General features: G+C 43.1%; 1 protein-coding gene across 1 annotated transcript; it reads left to right on the forward strand.

The window, feature by feature from the left end:
• Window positions 1–994: 994 nt before the first annotated feature.
• On the forward strand, window positions 995–16,903 carry LOC112221354 (tyrosine-protein kinase HCK). The gene is made up of 13 exons (XM_042304190.1): window positions 995–1,258; window positions 5,707–5,837; window positions 6,759–6,798; window positions 7,249–7,345; window positions 7,869–7,964; window positions 11,285–11,388; window positions 11,475–11,624; window positions 12,246–12,398; window positions 12,800–12,982; window positions 13,138–13,214; window positions 15,102–15,255; window positions 15,602–15,733; window positions 15,886–16,903. The coding sequence occupies exons 2-13, from the start codon at window positions 5,718–5,720 to the stop codon at window positions 16,086–16,088; spliced, it is 1,509 nt and encodes a 502-aa protein (XP_042160124.1). The 5' UTR covers window positions 995–1,258; window positions 5,707–5,717; the 3' UTR covers window positions 16,089–16,903.
• Window positions 16,904–18,147: the final 1,244 nt, after the last annotated feature.

An 18,147-nucleotide genomic window follows, 5' to 3' on the forward strand; every position in this document is an offset into this window, starting at 1 on the left:
GTCAGTAGTGTAGGTCTTTGAGATAAAAGTGAAGGGAGAACAGTCAGTAGTGTAGGTCTTTGTCAGGTTAGAAAGGGATATCCTTTAAACATTGACCAGACTTACTCAAGCAGAACAACCTGTCCAGGCCCTTTAGCAATCCCAACATTTAGTTAAGGTCTAGTTGTGTTTCGTCAGCTAAAAGCTGTATAAAGCTGTTTTATTGTATAAAGTATAAAGAACAACAAATCAATGGAAGAGATGGTAATGGTAATGGAAGAGATGGTGTGTGATCAGAGAGTTGAAGCAGATCTGATAGCATTGAGACTGCAGGAAGTGTTGAAGGAGATGATCAGATGAGTATGAGCATTCACTCGTACATTTCTGAGGCCAGAGCCCCATCTAAGACCCTCCCTTTCCCTCTCTTTATCAAGCTGTGGATCAGAGGACATTGGTCTTTAATCCTGACATTTGATTAAGGATTAGTTCAAGAGCCGGAGGATTTTTTTTTAAATATCCTGACCTAGCCCGATGGGCCCACACCACCCTGCTCCATCCATGTCCTCAATGACTGTGGGATGTTGTCTGTGAGACTCCAGTTAAGCATGCTGTTAGGGCTAAAGGCTAATAAAATAACTGTCCACATATAATTCGGGATCTCATTTCAGCATATATGTCCCATTTTATTTTGTTTACAAAGATTAAGGTTATTGAGAATTGATACAGCAGTTTATGTCCACTTTCTTACAGCGCGTACCAAACCAAGCTGCAGAAATGTATGAGTCACTTTAATAATCAAGACAACTTTTACAATTCAAAGCACATAAATAGTTTCATAGACAGAGATAAGCTATAGGCTACAGTATATTTTAAATTGAATTTATTTTCAAGAAAGATAGCGTGTATTTGTATTTTTAACTGTGCATATTCAGACTATCTCTAGGCTTACTTACTCCGCTACTTTCCGGAAGAGTAAAAAAAAAAAAAAAAAAAAAACTGCCCTCAAAGATATCTGTGTCTTCATTGACGTGACATTGCCGGTGCCAAGAGTCAGAGAGAAAGTTCCTCATCTACAGTTAGATGCGAGCCGACGCACTAACTTCCTCGTATACAACTAAAACAGGACTTTCTATCGGAATTGTTATCACGAGTCGGGATGGAGGAGTGGACATAATATTAAATAGAAAATAAGTGATTTCTAAAGAATTACAAGTAATTCAAGGTTAGAAGACCATTTGGCCATATAGCGGCCAAGGATTATACAGCTGGTTGGAACGAGGTAATTCCCTCTCATTTTTTTCTTCTAGACCACGAAGGTGAATAACCTATAACCTATAACCTACTCACTGATATTCATAGACGATATGCATTTCTTAAATAAGACGATGAACAGATGGATGTTTTCTTAAACGGTTCCCTTTCTGGGTCATTCAGTGGTATTATGAAAATTGCGCATTAAAGGGATTTATGACCGTGTTATTATGTAGACTACATTACGGTGTTTGCTATTGGTTTGTGTATGTAATTCCTACACTGATGATAGTAGAGAAACTACAAAATTATGATGTTCACATAAATGGTGGTAAAGGTGAAATGTATTTTAACTGTTTCTTTTTTTAGATTTTATATATATATATATATACGTCTTTACTGTCTGTCCATTTTAGCTCAGAAATGTTGAGACGTAGTTTCTTTCTTTTCCATTTTGCTGAGCCCTCTGTCTTTCGCTTCTTTTTGCCTAGGCTAATGTAAAGAGGAACCAAAAGTTATTGCTTATCCTACGGACTCAACACCGAATACGATATTCACATTGTATATTCACAGATGCAACACCTATTCATGGCTTGTAAATCTATTTATTGAGGGAAAACACAATCTTAGAAAACATGGGTTTGAAAAGGGTTATTCGGCTCTCCCCCATAGGAGAACCCTTTTTGGTTCCAGGTAAGAACTCTTTTTGTTTCCATGTAGAACCCTTTGTGTAAAGGGTTCTACATGGAACTCAAAAAAGTTTCTACCTGGAAACAAAACGATTTTACTTGGAACCAAAAGGGGTTCCTCAAAGGGTTCTCCTATGGGAACAGGGGAAGAACCCCTTTAGGATATTTTTTTCTAAGAGTGTAGTAATGGTGCATTTTTTTAAAAACGAAGTAAACACCATAATAATTGATTAACCTACTATTTTTTATCAATGCTAATCTTGCATGGATATCTGATGAGTCAATCTACTCTATATGTAAGACCCAATTTATAGCACATTATGATTGCATCAACTTGTGCTGGAAAGCCTCACATTTCCTCACATTTATGCTGACAATAGTTCCTATAGTTCTATCAGTGTTTCATCAGGTCAAGTGTGTCTCTAGTTTCTACTTCAGGAAACAGGAAGTCAATACTTAATTTTGGAGAAGCCTATCAGAGAACCTCATGCCATACTGCCACTCTCCTAATTGCAGAGACAAATCCTCCCAGTGCAAAGTGTCCTGTGTGTATGGTGCTTAGGGACATGGCAGTGTGTGTGTATGGTGCTTAGGGACATGGCAGTGCAGTGTGTGTGTATGGTGCTTAGGGACATGGCAGTGCAGTGTGTGTGTATGGTGCTTAGGGACATGGCAGTGCAGTGTGTGTGTATGGTGCTTAGGGACATGGCAGTGTGTGTGTGTGTATGGTGCTTAGGGACATGGCAGTGTGTGTGTGTGTATGGTGCTTAGGGACATGGCAGTGTGTGTGTGTGTATGGTGCTTAGGGACATGGCATTGCAGTGTGTGTGCGTGCGAGGTGAGCAGGGGAGGTTTAGCAGTGCAGTGTGTGTGCGTGCGAGGTGAGCAGGGGAGGTTTAGCAGTGCAGTGTGTGTGCGTGCGAGGTGAGCAGGGGAGGTTTAGCAGTGCAGTTCTTCCTTTTCACATGGTGTCCAGTCCCAGTTTCAAACGCCCGCCCTGCGTCAGATGCCATGATAGCAGTTAGGGCCAGAGGCACACATGATGCAGGGCTTCCACAGCTCACTAGATTTACATCCGTGGGCAATATGGGGTATTGGAGACAGACAGGCAAACAGACAGACACTCCCAGAGACCTGAGGAGGATGGTTAGAGGTGCTATTAGGGGCTGATTTGTTCAAGAGACTGCAGGATAGATGGATGGAGAGGACAAGGAGAAGCTTGTACGGTCTGGGCTTCACCTCCAGTTAACTTCCTCTGTACAGGAAGTGCATGCCATGTATGTCATGGCTTTATTAGATTAATGGAGGACGAATTGATCGATATGAGTCTGAGGAGATTTGTAAACGGATAACAATCCTTGGACTACTGGGCGGGCTGACACTCAAGAAGAAATGTCTTCTCCTGAGATTCAGGGGTGTGGCTTCCTATAGGCTACCTGTAATTTGGGACCATTGGCATAAGGATAATCTGAACCTTTTTCCATTCACAATAACCATACACATTCTGTGTTTTATTTTGTTGTGGTGGTGGTGTTTGAGTCTGACTATGTAAGTGAAACATTTTTGAGAATAGGAAATCAGTTTTCATTTTGTCTCCAGCATCTTCACGAATCAGTTTTCATTTTGTCTCCAGCATCTTCACAAATCAGTTTTCATTTTGTCTCCAGCATCTTCACGAATCAGTTTTCATTTTGTCTCCAGCATCTTCACGAATCAGTTTTCATTTTGTCTCCAGCATCTTCACGAATCAGTTTTCATTTTGTCTCCAGCATCTTCACGAATCAGTTTTCATTTTGTCTCCAGCATCTTCACGAATCAGTTTTCATTTTGTCTCCAGCATCTTCACGAATCAGTTTTAATTTTGTCTCCAGCATCTTCACGAATCAGTTTTCATTTTGTCTCCAGCATCTTCACGAATCAGTTTTCATTTTGTCTCCAGCATCTTCACAAATCCGTTTTTGGGGATTTGCATTATCTGCCTATGAACTATGGAAATGAAAACTGAATAAACAGGTTTGCTTGGAAGTTAAACTTGAACTTATCCTCCCTGTAAAAGCTAACAGATCAAGTGAAGAGGAACACCATTTAAATGGAAAAGGGAAGTGAATATTTACACCATTATTTTTGATCAAGTGGTTGTATGCAGATAGATACAGCCATGTGTATTTGACCAGTTTAAGTTGACGAAGAACACGTGCTCATTTACAGCCAACACCCTGAGAAATAGTTACCAAGGGAGAGGAGAGGCGGATGAATTAGCCAATTGGTAGCTTTGCGTAACTGTTTAAAGAGAAACATTCTCCATGACTATGTCATGAGATATATGGCTGTCATCCAGCAGCAATCCTCCACATCCTAAAAGACTGAGTGCAGTAAAATGTGTTCAGAGCCCATATTCACAAAGTGTCTCAGAGTACTGATCTAGGGTCAGTTTTCCCTTTTAGATCATAATGAATATGATTATATGGACATGGGGAGACATGATCCTAGATCATAAAGAATATGAATATATGGACATGGGGAGACGTGATCGTAGATCAGCTCTCTACGAGAAAATAACCTCTATGATGACTTCAGTCACATTTTCTTCTGTTAAGTTACAGTAATAGCTCTCAGATGCTTTCTCTCTCTGTCTCTCTCTCCCTCTCTCTCTCTGTCTCTCTCTCTCTCTGTCTCTCTCGCTCTCTCGCTCTCTCTCTCCCTCTCTCTCTGTCTCTCTCTCCCTCTCCGTCTCTCTCTCTCTCTCTCTCTCTGTCTCTCTCCCTCTCTCTCTCTCTCTCTCTGTCTCTCTCTCCCTCTCTCTCTCTCTCTGTCTCTCTCTCTCTCTCTCTCTCTCTCTCTCTCTCTCTCTCTCTCTGTCTCTCTCTCTCTCTCTCTCTGATAAACATCACTTCCTTCTCTCATCAGTTTTAAAAGTAGAATTTTGAAAGTGTTCTATGAACATTTGTGTTAGTAGTTTGCCTTTAGTCACAGTGAAGTAATTCATGCCAGATGTATCCTATAACAACAACATACACTCACTCATCCATGCTAATATCACAGTGTTGTTTCCATCCCTCTCCTTGCCCAAACCTGGGATCGAACCAGCAACCCTCTAAACACATCAATAACTGCCTCCCACTTAGCATCGCTACCTATCGCTCCACGAAAGCCTCAAGCTACTTCAAGGTCTTAGAGTGATTGACATCACGGATTGAAACGCTACTAGCGTCCACCACTAATTATAGTAGCTAGCCTTTTCTCACCGGTTACCCTCACGCTGTGGTGAAGGTCTATTCTCACTGTAACTTAAAGGTCTCTCTAGCTCTCAATCTCTCTGCCTCTCTCTCCTTCTCTCACTCTTTGAATACTCCAGTTCCTCTGTTTATGTTAACACAGATGAACCAGAAAATGACAGTCCTGTATCTCTCACACAGATAAAGCTCTGTTCAATCAGAAGAATTCCCCCTCTCTCTAATGTCCCTTTTTAAAATATTTTACACAGACCATATTGACTCCACCCACAGATCCTATGACTCCACCTACAACGCTACTAAGTTACAGTTTTATTTGAAAAACAAAGAGTTCTTCATGCCACCTCTGGTGTCCCAAAGGCGTGGCTGGGTGTTGCTAGTTTGGTGTCGCTCTGGTGATTCGGAAGACTTCTAGAATTGTTTTGCTTCCAAAAAGCTGTGTAACATGTAGACTTGTGTGGGAAACAGGATGTAATGAAAGTAAACTCAAACAGTAGCGTACAGTAAATGACATTGTATTCTGACTGATATTTTCTGAAATAACACATTGTTAGATTCTTCCACCATGGGCTGCGTGGGGTCCAAGGAGCAGCAGGATCCCAGCAGCAAAGGAGTGAATGATGACACTCTGAGCCGGACTCAGCCAGCCCACTATGTCAAAGACCCCACCACTGGGACCAAGGCTGTGAGTGAAAACCTGGGCGTGATGATGGTGATGATGGTGGTGATGATGATGGTGATGATGATGATGGTGGTGATGATGGGGATGGTGACGATATGGATGGTGATGATGGGGATGGTGACGATATGGATGGTGATGAGAAATCGATGAAAGATCAGTAGGGGACATGGTCATTGAAAAGGGAAATTCTAATGAGTTATATTTATCATTGTCACTGAGACAACATAGTGAAAAGTAACGTGTTAGCCTCCCTACAATATGACTATGCACAGAGTATTGATATGTGAGGTGCATTACCCATATAACTCATGTTCTAACTAGTTGTTGCTTTGCATAACTGCTAGACTCTCCTCTGTTGCCAAATGCACAGTAAGTGACTGATCTGTAAGTCGGTTTCCTTGAGTGTCTAGGGTGGTCAATATTTCCTGTGTGTTTACAGTAAAGCGACTGTAAGCGCTGAAGTTCTGAATGAGGAAGGGGAAGTAACATCCAATGAATGCAGAAATTCATTTTGTGATCATTGTTTGAACAAGACATTGAATTTGCATGTACATTTTAGTCATTTGCAGAGTCCCTCTGATCCAGAGCGACTTACTGGCTAATGCGTCCATAGCTAGGTGAGGACAACCACATATCACAGGTCATAGTAAGGAAATGTTTTCCTCAATAAAGCAACTCTCAGCAAAGTCAGTGCTCGTGAGAAAAGACAAGTGTGAGCGTTAGTACAACAAAGGCAAGGATGTTGTTTTAAAATATTATTAAAATATTTTCAGGGGGGGTGTCTCTTTCTGTTTTCTGTCCGTTTATCTCACTTTTACGTCATCTGTCATTTGACCCGTCATTATCTTCTCCGTTTTGTTCACTTTCTCCCAACTACATTTCCTATGGTTCTCCTCGACTTCAATCTCTTTCTGTCTTTCACAGAATAGAACCATCTCCACTGGCCCTACAGTCCCCTCTGACGGTGAGTACGACACAGAGATGTAACAGTTGCTCACTTGAATTTGTGATGTAGGAACTATCACAGTGCTCAGCTTATCACACTGTATTTCCAGCAGTGACACGACATACTGTCAGCGTGAACCGACAAACTGTTTGTTGTCGTGTAGTTCTAGACTTATGGCTGAGGATGAAAGTGAAAGAGGGGGAGAGCGTGTAGTTTGAGATAGCCCCCACTCAGAGTTTCACCACACGAGACAGCAGATGATCTCTCCACTGCTATACCAGTAAAGCAGCCAGACAGGAAGTGACCTATTGTTGTTTTTAAACATGTAAGAATTGCACTTGATGGCACCCACAAACACAAAGTCTCTCTTTGTCATATGTGTGCATGCATTTAATTTATTTGTATTTTTATACACACACACACACACACACACACGCGCGCTTACATTCTCTGCCCCTCCCCCTCCAGGTCCTGAGAGCATTGCTATCGCACTGTATGACTATGAGGGTATAAATGATGGAGACCTGGGCTTCAAGAAGGGAGACAAGCTTAAAATCTTACAGGAGTGAGTGTCTCTGACAATTATACATAAACATGATGCATTCATACCCCATGCAGAGCACTGTATACAATACATATAATACATATTCCCCCACCTCTCACAATCTGTCTGTCTGTCTGTCTGTCTGTCTGTCTGTCTGTCTGTCTGTCTGTCTGTCTGTCTGTCTGTCTGTCTGTCTGTCTGTCTGTCTGTCTGTCTGTCTCTGTCTGTCTGTCTGTCTGTCTGTCTGTCTGTCTGTCTGTCTATCTGTCTGTCTGTCTGTCTGTCTGTCTGTCTGTCTGTCTGTCCTGCCTGTCTGTCTGTCTGTCTGTCTGTCTGTCTGTCTGTCTGTCTGTCTGTCTGTCTGTCTGTCTGTCTGTCTGTCTGTCTGTCTGTCTGTGTCTGTCTGTCTGTCTGTCTGTCTGTCTGTCTATCTCGTCTTTCTCTCTTTCTGTAGGTCTGTCTGTCTGTCTGTCTGTCTGTCTGTCTATCTGTCTGTCTGTCTGTCTGTCTGTCCCTCTATCTCCGTCTTTCTCTCTTTCTGTAGGTCTGGAGAATGGTGGAGAGCCCAGTCAATCAGCACAGGCCAGGAAGGCTTCATCCCCAGTAACTATGTAGCCATAGACAGCCTTGAAACCGAAGAGTAAGTATGTTCAAATCAAGCAAATTAAATCAAACTTCACAATGCGCCGAATACAACAGGTGTAGACCTTACAGTGAAATGCTTACTTACGAACAAGCCCGTAAACCAACAATGCAGTTTAAAAAAAATACGGATAAGAAAAAGATATAAAAGTAATTAAAGAGCAGCAGTAAAATAACAATAGCGAGACGATATACAGAGTCAATGTGCGGTGGCACCGGTTAGTTGAGGTGATATGTACATGTAGGTAGAGTTATTAAAGTGACTATGCATAGATGATAACAACAGAGAGTAGCAGTGGTGTAAAAGAGGAGTGTGGGGGGGGTTCACGCAAATGGTCTGGGTAGCCATTTGACAAGGTGTTCAGGAGTCTTATGGCTTGGGGGTAGAAGCTGTTTAGAAGCCTCTTGGACCTAGACGGCGCTCCCGTACTGCTTGCCGTGCGGTAGCAGAGACAACAGTCTATGGCTAGGGTGGCTGGAGTCTTTGACAATTTTTAGGGCCTTCCTCTGACACCGCCTGGTATAGAGGTCCTGGAAGGCAGGAAGCTTGGCCCCAGTGATGTACTGGGCCGGTCGCACTACCCTCTGTAGCGCCTTGCGGTCAGAGGCCGAGCAGTTGCCATACCAGGCAGTGATGCAGCTGTAGAACCTTTTGAGGATCTGAGGACCCATGCCAAAACCTACTCTCCTGAGGGGGAATAGGTTTTGTCGTGCCCTCTTCACAACTGTCTTGGTGTGCTTGGACCATGTTAGTTTGTTGGTGATGTGGACACCAAGGAACTTGAAGCTCTCAACCTGCTCCACTGCAGCCCCATCGATGAGAATGGGGACATGCTTGGTCCTCTTTTTCCTGTAGTCCACAATCATCTCCTTTGTTTTGATCACGTTGAGGGAGAGGTTGTTGTCCTGGCACCAGTTGAGGGAGAGGTTGTTGTCCTAGCACCACACAACCAGGTCTCTGACCTCCTCCCAATAGGCTCTCTCATCGTTGCCGGTGATCAGGCCTACCACTGTTGTCTCATCTGCAAACGTAATGATGGTGTTGGAGTCGTGCCTGGCTGTGCAGTCATGAGTGAACAGGGAGTTCAGGGGGGGGACTGAGCACACACCCCTGAGGAGCCCCTGTGTTGAGGATCAGTGTGGCGGATGTGTTGTTACATACCCTTACCAAATGGGGGCGGCACGTCAGGAAGTCCAGGATCCAGTTGCACAGGGAGGTGTTTAGTCCCAGGGTCCTTAGCTTAGTGATGAGCTTTGAGGGCAATATTGTGTTGAACTCTGAGCTGTAGTCAATGAATAACATTCTCACATAGGTGTTCCTTTTGTCCAGGTGGGAAAGGGCATGCAATAGAGTGTAATAGAGATTTCATCATCTATGGATGTGTTGGGGCGGTTTGTGGGATAATGGTGTTGATGTGAGCCATGACCAGCCTTTCGAAGCATTTCATGGCTACAGATGTGAGTGCGACGGGTCGGTAGTCATTTAGGCACGTTACCTTAGTGTTCATGGGCACAGGCATTATGGTGGTCTGCTTAAAAAATGTTGGTATTACAGACTCAGACAGGGAGAGGTTGAAAATGTCAGTGAAGACACTTGCCAGTTGGTCAGCGAATGCTCGCAGTACACATCCTGGTTATCCATCTGGCCCTGCGGCCTTGTGAATGTTGACCTGTTTAAAGGTCTTATTCACATCGGCTGCGGATAGCTTGATCATGCAGTCTTCCAGAACAGCTGGTGCTCTCATGCATGTTTCGGTGTTATTTGCCTCGAAGCGAGCATAGAAGTAGTTTAGCTCATCTGGTAGGCTTGTGTCACTGGGCAGCTCTCGGCGGTGCTTCCCTTTGTAGTCTGTAAGGGTTTGCAAGCCCTGCCACATCCGACGAGCATCAGAGCCGGTGTATTACGATATGATCTTAGTCCTCTATTGACGCGTTGCCTGTTTGATGGTTTGTCCGAGGGCATAGAGGGATTTCTTATAAGCTTCCGGGTTAGAGTGCCGCTCCTTTAGTGTGGATGTTTCATGTTATCCATTGCTTCTGGTTGGTGTATGTACGTACGTTCACTGTGGAGACGACGTCAACAATGCACTTATTGATGAAACCAATGACTAATGTGGTGTACTCCTCAATGCCATCAGAGGAATCCTGGAACATATTCCTGTGCTAGCAAAACAGTCCTGTAGCTTAGCATCTGGTTCATCTGACTACTTTCGTATTGAGCGAGTCACTGGTGCTTCCTGCTTTAATTTTTGCTTGTAAGCAGGAATTGGGAGGATAGAATTATGGTCAGATTTGCCAAATGGAGGGCGAGGGAGAGCTTTGTAAGCGTCTCTGTGTGAGGAGCAAAGGTGGTCTAGAGTTTTTTCCCCTCTGGTTTCACATTTAACATGCTGATAGAAATTTGGTAAAACAGATTTAAGTTTCCCTGCATTAAAGTCCCTGGCTACTAGGAGCGCCACCTCTGGGTGAGCGTTTTCTTGTTTGTTTTTGGCAGAATACAGCTCATTCAATGCTGTCTTAGTGCCAGCCTCTGACTGTCACGTAAAAGAGCTAAAAATACAGATGAAAACTCTCTAGGTAGATGGTGTGGTCTACAGCTTATCATGAGATACTCTACTTCAGGCGAGCAATAGCTCGAGACTTCCTTAGATACCGTGCACCAGCTGTTATTTACAAAAAGACAGAGTCCGCCGCCCCTTGTCTTACCAGACGCCGCTGTTCTATCCTGCCGGTATAGCGTGTAATCAGCCAGCTCTATGTTGTTAGTGTCGTCGTTCAGCCATGACTCAGTGAAGCATAAGATGTTACAGTTTTGAATGTCCTGTTGGTAGTTTAATCTACCGTGTAGGTCATCTATTTTATTGTCCAAAGATTGCACGTTTGCTAGCAGAATGGAACGAAGTGGGGGTTTATTCGATCGCCTATTAATTCTCAGAAGGCAGCCCGCCCTCTGGACCCTTTTTCTCCACCTCCTCTTCCCACAAATCACGGGGATCTGGGCCTGTTCCTGAAAAAGCAGTATATCGTTCTGGTCTGCCTCGTCAGACTCGTTAAAGGAAAAAATGGATTCTGCTAGCCCGTGGAGAGTTATCACGGTCCTGATGTCCAGAAGTTATTTTCAGTCATAAGAGATGGTAGCGGCAAAACATTATGCACAAAATAAGTCGAAAAAAATAAGTTACCAACAACGCAAGTAAACAAACAATAAAAACACAATCGGTAGGGGGCACATAAAATGTTCTCCAGTGTACTGTGTGAGTAGTTTGTGAGTAGTGCTGCTCAAAGGAATCAGTCTGATATGACTTTCCCCTCCTTCAGGTGGTTCTTTAAAGGAGTGAGCAGGAAAGATGCAGAGAGGCAGCTGCTGGCCTCAGGAAACAAAATGGGATCGTTTATGATCCGTGACAGTGAGACCACCAAGGGTGAGCAAGTTCAAAAGCTCTTATACATGTACATTATACAAGCGCCCTTTTAGACTTTAGCAAGCCGTGTCTCCTTCCTGCTATAGGCAGTTACTCCCTATCCGTGAGAGACAGTGATTCCCAATCAGGAGACACAGTCAAGCATTACAAGATCCGTACGCTGGACAATGGTGGCTTCTACATCTCCCCACGCATCACCTTCACCACTCTGCAGGAACTGGTCAGCCACTATAAAAGTGAGTGTCACGGCCTTCCACAACACACTAGAGAAGGGCTATTTCAATCTTATTAACCTAAGACAGTGTTTCCCAATCCTGGTCCTGGGGACCCCAAGGTGTGCACATTTTAGTTTTTGCCCTAGCACTACACAGCTGATTCAAATAATCAACAAATCATCAAGCTTTGATTATTTGTATCGGGCGTGTAATGCTAGGGAAAACGTCCAAAAGGTTCACGTTGACCAGGACCCGGATGAATAAACACTGCCCTACGAGGTCCGGAGTACTGCTGGTTTTCTGCTCTACATGAATCATTACTTGCACCTGGTGTCCCAGGTCTAAATCAGTCTCCGATTATAGGCAGAAGAGTGAAACCTGCTCTGAGGTCCAGACTTGAATTCGAAGGCACTAGTGTCAACTGCTACTAAAGTTGATAGTGGATGTTGGAGATAACAGCCCCCTCTGCTGGCTGCCTGTTCTGAATATGGACACATTGTGTATTTGGCCTCCAGCAGTACTGACTTCCTATGGGTTTATTCATGTGTGTTATGTTCAATAATACTGAATGTATTTCATGTCCTGTATGATTCAGAGCTTTGTGTGTGGATGTCATACTGGATGTGTTTGTTATTACAACAGAGCTGGGAGATGGTCTGTGCCAGGCCTTGACCAGCCCCTGTCTCAGTCCCAAGCCCCAGAAGCCCTGGGAGAAGGATGCCTGGGAGATTCCTCGGGAGTCCCTCAAACTGGACAGGAGGCTCGGGGCTGGCCAGTTCGGAGAAGTCTGGATGGGTGAGCTCCATGTCATTTAAAGCTTGTATTCTGTCATTCTGAGAAGGTTATGTTTGGACTAATACTGGGAGATCAGTGTGATTTTTTATGTTGTTTTTTCAAACCTTTATTTAACTAGGCAAGTCAGTTAAGAACAAATTCTTATTTACAATGACGGCCTACCCGGGACAACGCTGGGCCAATTGTGCGCCGCCCTTTGGGACTCCCAATCACAGCCAGATGTGATACAGCCTGGATTCAAACCAGGGACTGTAGTGACGCCTCTTGCACGGAGATGCAGTGCCTTAGACCACTGTGCCACTCAGGAGTTGTATATGTAGTCTGAAAACATTCTTGCTTTGTGGAGCATTGAACTGAGGTAACATAGGTCATGTGGTTTGTCTTTGTGTCTTTTGCTGTAGCTACATACAACAAGCACACCAAGGTGGCAGTGAAGACCATGAAGCCTGGTACCATGTCCGTGGAGGCTTTCCTGGACGAGGCCAACCTGATGAAGGCCCTGCAGCACGACAAGCTGGTCCGTCTGAACGCTGTGGTTACCAAAGAGGAACCCATCTACATCATCACAGAGTACATGGAAAAGGGTGTGTGTACACCACAGTTTGACATTTTGTTTACATTTACATAACCACACGTCAGTGTATTTCTGTCACTGACTGTTTTTTGTGCGTGCATTTCTGTGTTTGTGTGTGTATTTGTGTGTGTGTGTGTGCGCGCGCGTGTGTGTGTGTGTGTTTAGGTAGTTTGCTGGACTTCTTGAAGAGTGATGAAGGGAACCGTGTTCAGCTCCCCAAACTCATTGATTTTTCAGCGCAGGTGAGATTCAGTTATGTCAAACTTAAACTATCAGTCTGGATTTTTTTCTCTCTGAAATTGTATGGTTTTATATTCTCCCAGTCTTCTACTGTGGTAGAAGGGAAAAGAGAACCAAAGAAAAGGGAGGATGCTTTGATCTTGTTATACCCAGTTACTGACAATATCAAGCCACTCATTTGGATACTCTTCTGTTTCATGCCTTTGTTCTGGAGTACATGTTTTTCCTATTGTGGGCAGCATTTCAATATTCAAATCCTGTCTTTAGCTTGGCAGAAGAAGGTGTGTGGCAGAATGTGTTTGTAAACCAAATTCTTCATGCCAATGTTTGCTGTTCTACAATATTGTGATGTGAAATTATTTTGACAGTATTAGAAGCAACACAATCGAACAGTTCAGTTTGAAACCTGATCATACAGTATTTCCAGTTGTACACCTGTTGCTACAGATATCGAGAGGCAATGAGGAACTTATGAACAGAAAAGCAGAACTTGTGAACACATGGGCATGTTTTATGCCATCTGCTGTATGTAGTGAGGTGAGGTGAGGTGTGAGAATGAAACAACATAAAAAGATATTGAAATGGAATATGAGGAGTCGAATTACAAAAAGAGAGAGAGAGGATCCTTAAAAGAGAAGGGAACAGGAAGACAGATTGGTCTGCTCAGATTTAAATCTTCTATGAGAGATTTAGTTATGTTCAATTATTCCACTGAGATTGGTACACAGATAAGGCTTATCTAGTTGCGATAGAAATGTAAAGGTCATTTGGGATTGAGCTGACATATATCCAGTGTTTACCGTGAATGCAGTCTCCATGAATGCCAAAATATTGCCTTTAAATTTCAATAGCTTTATAGACCTGAACTTTAGCGATGTGGATTGAATACATCAGTTTGTGTCTATATACATGCGTGAGATAGAAAAGAGAAAGAGAGGGGAAGAAATAAAGAACGATTGAAGGAGTGTGAGAGAGAGAGAGGGAGAGAGAGAGAGAGAGAGAGAGAGAGGTAGAGAGAGAGAGAGATAGATAGAGGGAGAGAGAGAGAGAGAGAGGTAGAGAGAGAGAGAGGGAGAGAGAGAGACAGAGAGAGAGAGAGAGGTAGAGAGAGAGACAGAGAGAGAGAGAGAGAGAGAGAGAGACAGAGGAGAGAGAGAGACAGAGGGAGAGAGAGAGACAGAGAGAGAGAGAGAGACAGAGAGAGAGAGAGAGAGAGAGAGAGAGAGAGAGAGAGAGAGAGAGAGAGACAGAGAGAGAGAGGGGAGAGAGAGAGAGAGAGGAGAGAGAGAGAGAGGGAGAGAGAGAGACAGAGAGAGAGAGAGAGAGAGAGAGGGGGGGCAGCAGAGAGAGAGAGAGAGAGAGAGAGGGAGAGAGAGAGAGAGAGAGAGAGGTAGAGAGAGAGAGAGCGAGACAGAGAGGGGGGGCAGAGAGAGAGAGACAGAGAGGGGGGGCAGAGAGAGAGAGAGAGAGAGAGAGAGAGAGAGGGAGAGAGAGAGACAGAGAGAGGATGAGAGGTGAAAGATAAAGCCTGATGGTAGTTATAAGTTTAAAATGGGCCCAGATGGTCCCTGTATGGAAGGGAAATATTGTCCCAGTTGAGTTGATATCAGAGTAATCAGTGGTCGTAAATGACACGATTGGCAAATTGAAAGTCCTTTATCTTTATTAGTATAGCTATCATTATCATTATTTTAAGTTTTAATGACTGATTATTTTATTGTCCCGTAGCAGAGCCTAAAGGGAGGCTTTAGAAACTATACATGAAAACAATAGATATATTTCACATTAAATCATTGAGAGCACTTGGGACATGAATTACTTGAAGCACCCATTCTCCTGCTTCTGCTTTCCTATTGTCTGCGGACATCCAACCATGTCTTTGTCCACAGATTGCAGAAGGTATGGCCTACATTGAGCAGCGGAACTATATCCACCGGGACCTGCGAGCCGCCAACATACTGGTGTCCAAGGCTCTGGTGTGCAAGATCGCTGACTTTGGCCTCGCCCGAATCATTGAGGACAATGAGTACACAGCCAGGGAGGGTAAGATCAGCATCTAACAGTATCCCCTTGGTGAACAAGTATCTGTGTCACATAAAGGGGGGGTTCAACTGACTGTGACATGACAGCTGAGTTAACCAATAATAGTACGGTAGAGTACAGTGGTTTGGAATTAGAATTAGAGAACGAGGGAAGTCAGAGTTGGAACAAGGAACTGTGGGATACTGTATCAGAGGGACAGATATCATTGTGTCAGAGGGAAGTGTGAATGAGTGACATGGTTTGAATAGAAAACACAATGTTGAGACAAGTTGCTGTAATATCTTTTCAGTGACAGCAGGGGGCAGCAGACGTACAGTAAGAAAGCACTAATGTTGTTCCCTAACAGGAGCAAAGTTCCCCATCAAGTGGACGGCCCCAGAGGCAATCAACTACGGCTCCTTCACCATCAAATCAGACGTCTGGTCCTTTGGCATCCTACTGACAGAGATCATCAGCTATGGACGCACACCATATCCAGGTCTGAGGACCTGAATGAGAACATGCCCTCTGCTGTACTTGTACTTGCACTGTACTGTATGTTCATTGAATGATGAATGAAATGAATAAAGTGTAAAGTTCACAGTCTCGCCCTATAATGATGTGTGCTTCTGTGCTGGCTCTGTCATCTAGGGATGACGAACCCAGAAGTGATCCGCTCCCTGGAGAGAGGCTACCGAATGCAGCGCACCGACAGCTGTCCCCAGGAGCTCTATGACGTCATGCTGGAGTGCTGGAAGAACAAGCCCGAGGACCGGCCCACCTTTGAGTATCTTCAGAGCGTCCTGGAGGATTTCTACACTGCAACAGAGAGCCAGTACCAGCAACAGCCTTGAGCCAATCAGAAAGATCCAGGCAGATACATAGCATCCTCTCATACTTCCGTGTACCTGTATAGAGTAGCCTACAGACTAACCTACAGAGAAAAACATGTTTTTAGATGGTTCCTTATGAAATATGGCATTTTACTGTAGCTTTATGAATGATGACCTAACAAATTAATTACAGTGATTCATGACATGGCTGACTGTGATATGGGTTTCAGAATGTTACTTTATTTAAATATATGAGCGGCCAGAAATGTAAAAAACTAGCCAAAGTTGAGCCTTTTTTATTGTGAATTTCCTATGTCTATGCCCAGTTCATATATTGGAAAAGGCCATTTATATTCTGCCATAGACGATTGAAACTATACTCCACTGAATAAGCACTGGAGTGCAACAGTATAATCTAGAATAATTCACTTATAAAACTATTTGTTGCCTATGTGGTAAGGGTCTTAATTTATTTTATCGGAGAGAAGCGTACTTGTTTGTCAATCCTCTATACTGTATCTATATGTAGGCAACACAAGGGAATAATGCGATGTGATGTGACATTTTTACACAAGTAAAATTAGATGTTGCTTGCATGGTTTTTTTGTGGGGGTTTTTTCTATGTAGGCCACTGTCATCATTTGTCTAACATGGCTGAATAATTTGTGCACTGAGGTAACAGTTGACTGCACAGACATTGAATGTTGAATACGGGATATATGTTTTCATATGAATAATGCATTTCTTAACCAAATGCTTTTTTGATATTTTCTTATAGATGCTTGTAAGTGCAATGACTGAAAGGTTGTGTTGAATAAAATGAATGAATAAAATCATATTGTGCTTTTCATATTGTCATTCTAGCCTACATCAAATTTAACATGATGATCTGCAATTTCTTGTAAGAGTAAAGACAAAATATGTCAGATTTTTCAATGTATGAATGATGATATGAAGGAGATTTGATCAGATTTTTCAACATATGAATGATGATATGAAGGAGATTTGATCAGATTTTTCAACATATGAATGATGATATGAAGGAGATTTGATCAGATTTTTCAACATATGAATGATGATATGAAGGAGATTTGATCAGATTTTTCAACATATGAATGACGATATGAAGGAGATTGTATCTGTTTTTTTAACAACCTGCTTGAAGTCAAACAAGCAATGACTGAAATTATTATTTATTTTTTTACAAAAAAATCTACATACAAACTCATTTTGAACAGATGTACACTGAACATAAATATAAACACAACATGTAAAGTGTTGGTCCCATGTTTCATGAGCTGAAATAAAAGATCCCAGAAATGTTCCATATCCACAAAAAGCTTATTTCTCTAAAAAGTGTTAACATCCCTGTTAGTGAGCATTTCTCCTTTAACAATATAATGGTATGGGCAGGCATACGCCACAGAAAGCGAACACAATTACATTTTAACAATGGCAATTTGAATGCACAGAGATACTGTGACAAGATCCTGAGGCCTATTGTAGCCGAGTGGTTAGAGGTGGCAGGTAGCCTAATGGTTAGATCATTTGGCCAGTAACCGAAAGGTTGCTAGATTGAATCCCTGAGCCGACAAGGCAAAAATCTGTCGTTCTGCCCCTGAACAAAGCAGTTAACCCACTGTTCCTAGGCCATCATTGTAAATAAGAATTTTTTTCTTAGCTGAATTTCCTAGTTAAATAAATAAAATAAAACTGTCATGCCATTCATCCGCCACCATAACCTCATGTTCCACCATGATAATGCAAGGATCTGTACACATTTCCTGGAAGCTAAAAATGTCCCAGTTCTTCCATGGCCTGCATACTCACCAGACATATCACCCATTGAGCATGTTTGGAATGCTCTGGATTAACATGTACGACAGTGTGTTCCACTTCCAGCCAATATCCAGCAACTTTTCAGTCATTGAAGAGGAGTGGGACAACATTCCACAGTCTGATCTACTCAATGCGAAGGAGATGTGTCGTGCTGCATGAGGCAAATGGTGGTCACACCAGGTACTGACTGGTTTTCTGATCCACTCCCCTACCTTTTAAAAAAAATAAAGGTATCTGTGAC

The sequence above is a fragment of the Oncorhynchus tshawytscha genome, linkage group LG22 (assembly GCF_018296145.1).
Source record: "Oncorhynchus tshawytscha isolate Ot180627B linkage group LG22, Otsh_v2.0, whole genome shotgun sequence".
NCBI classification, from domain to species: Eukaryota; Metazoa; Chordata; class Actinopteri; order Salmoniformes; family Salmonidae; genus Oncorhynchus; species Oncorhynchus tshawytscha.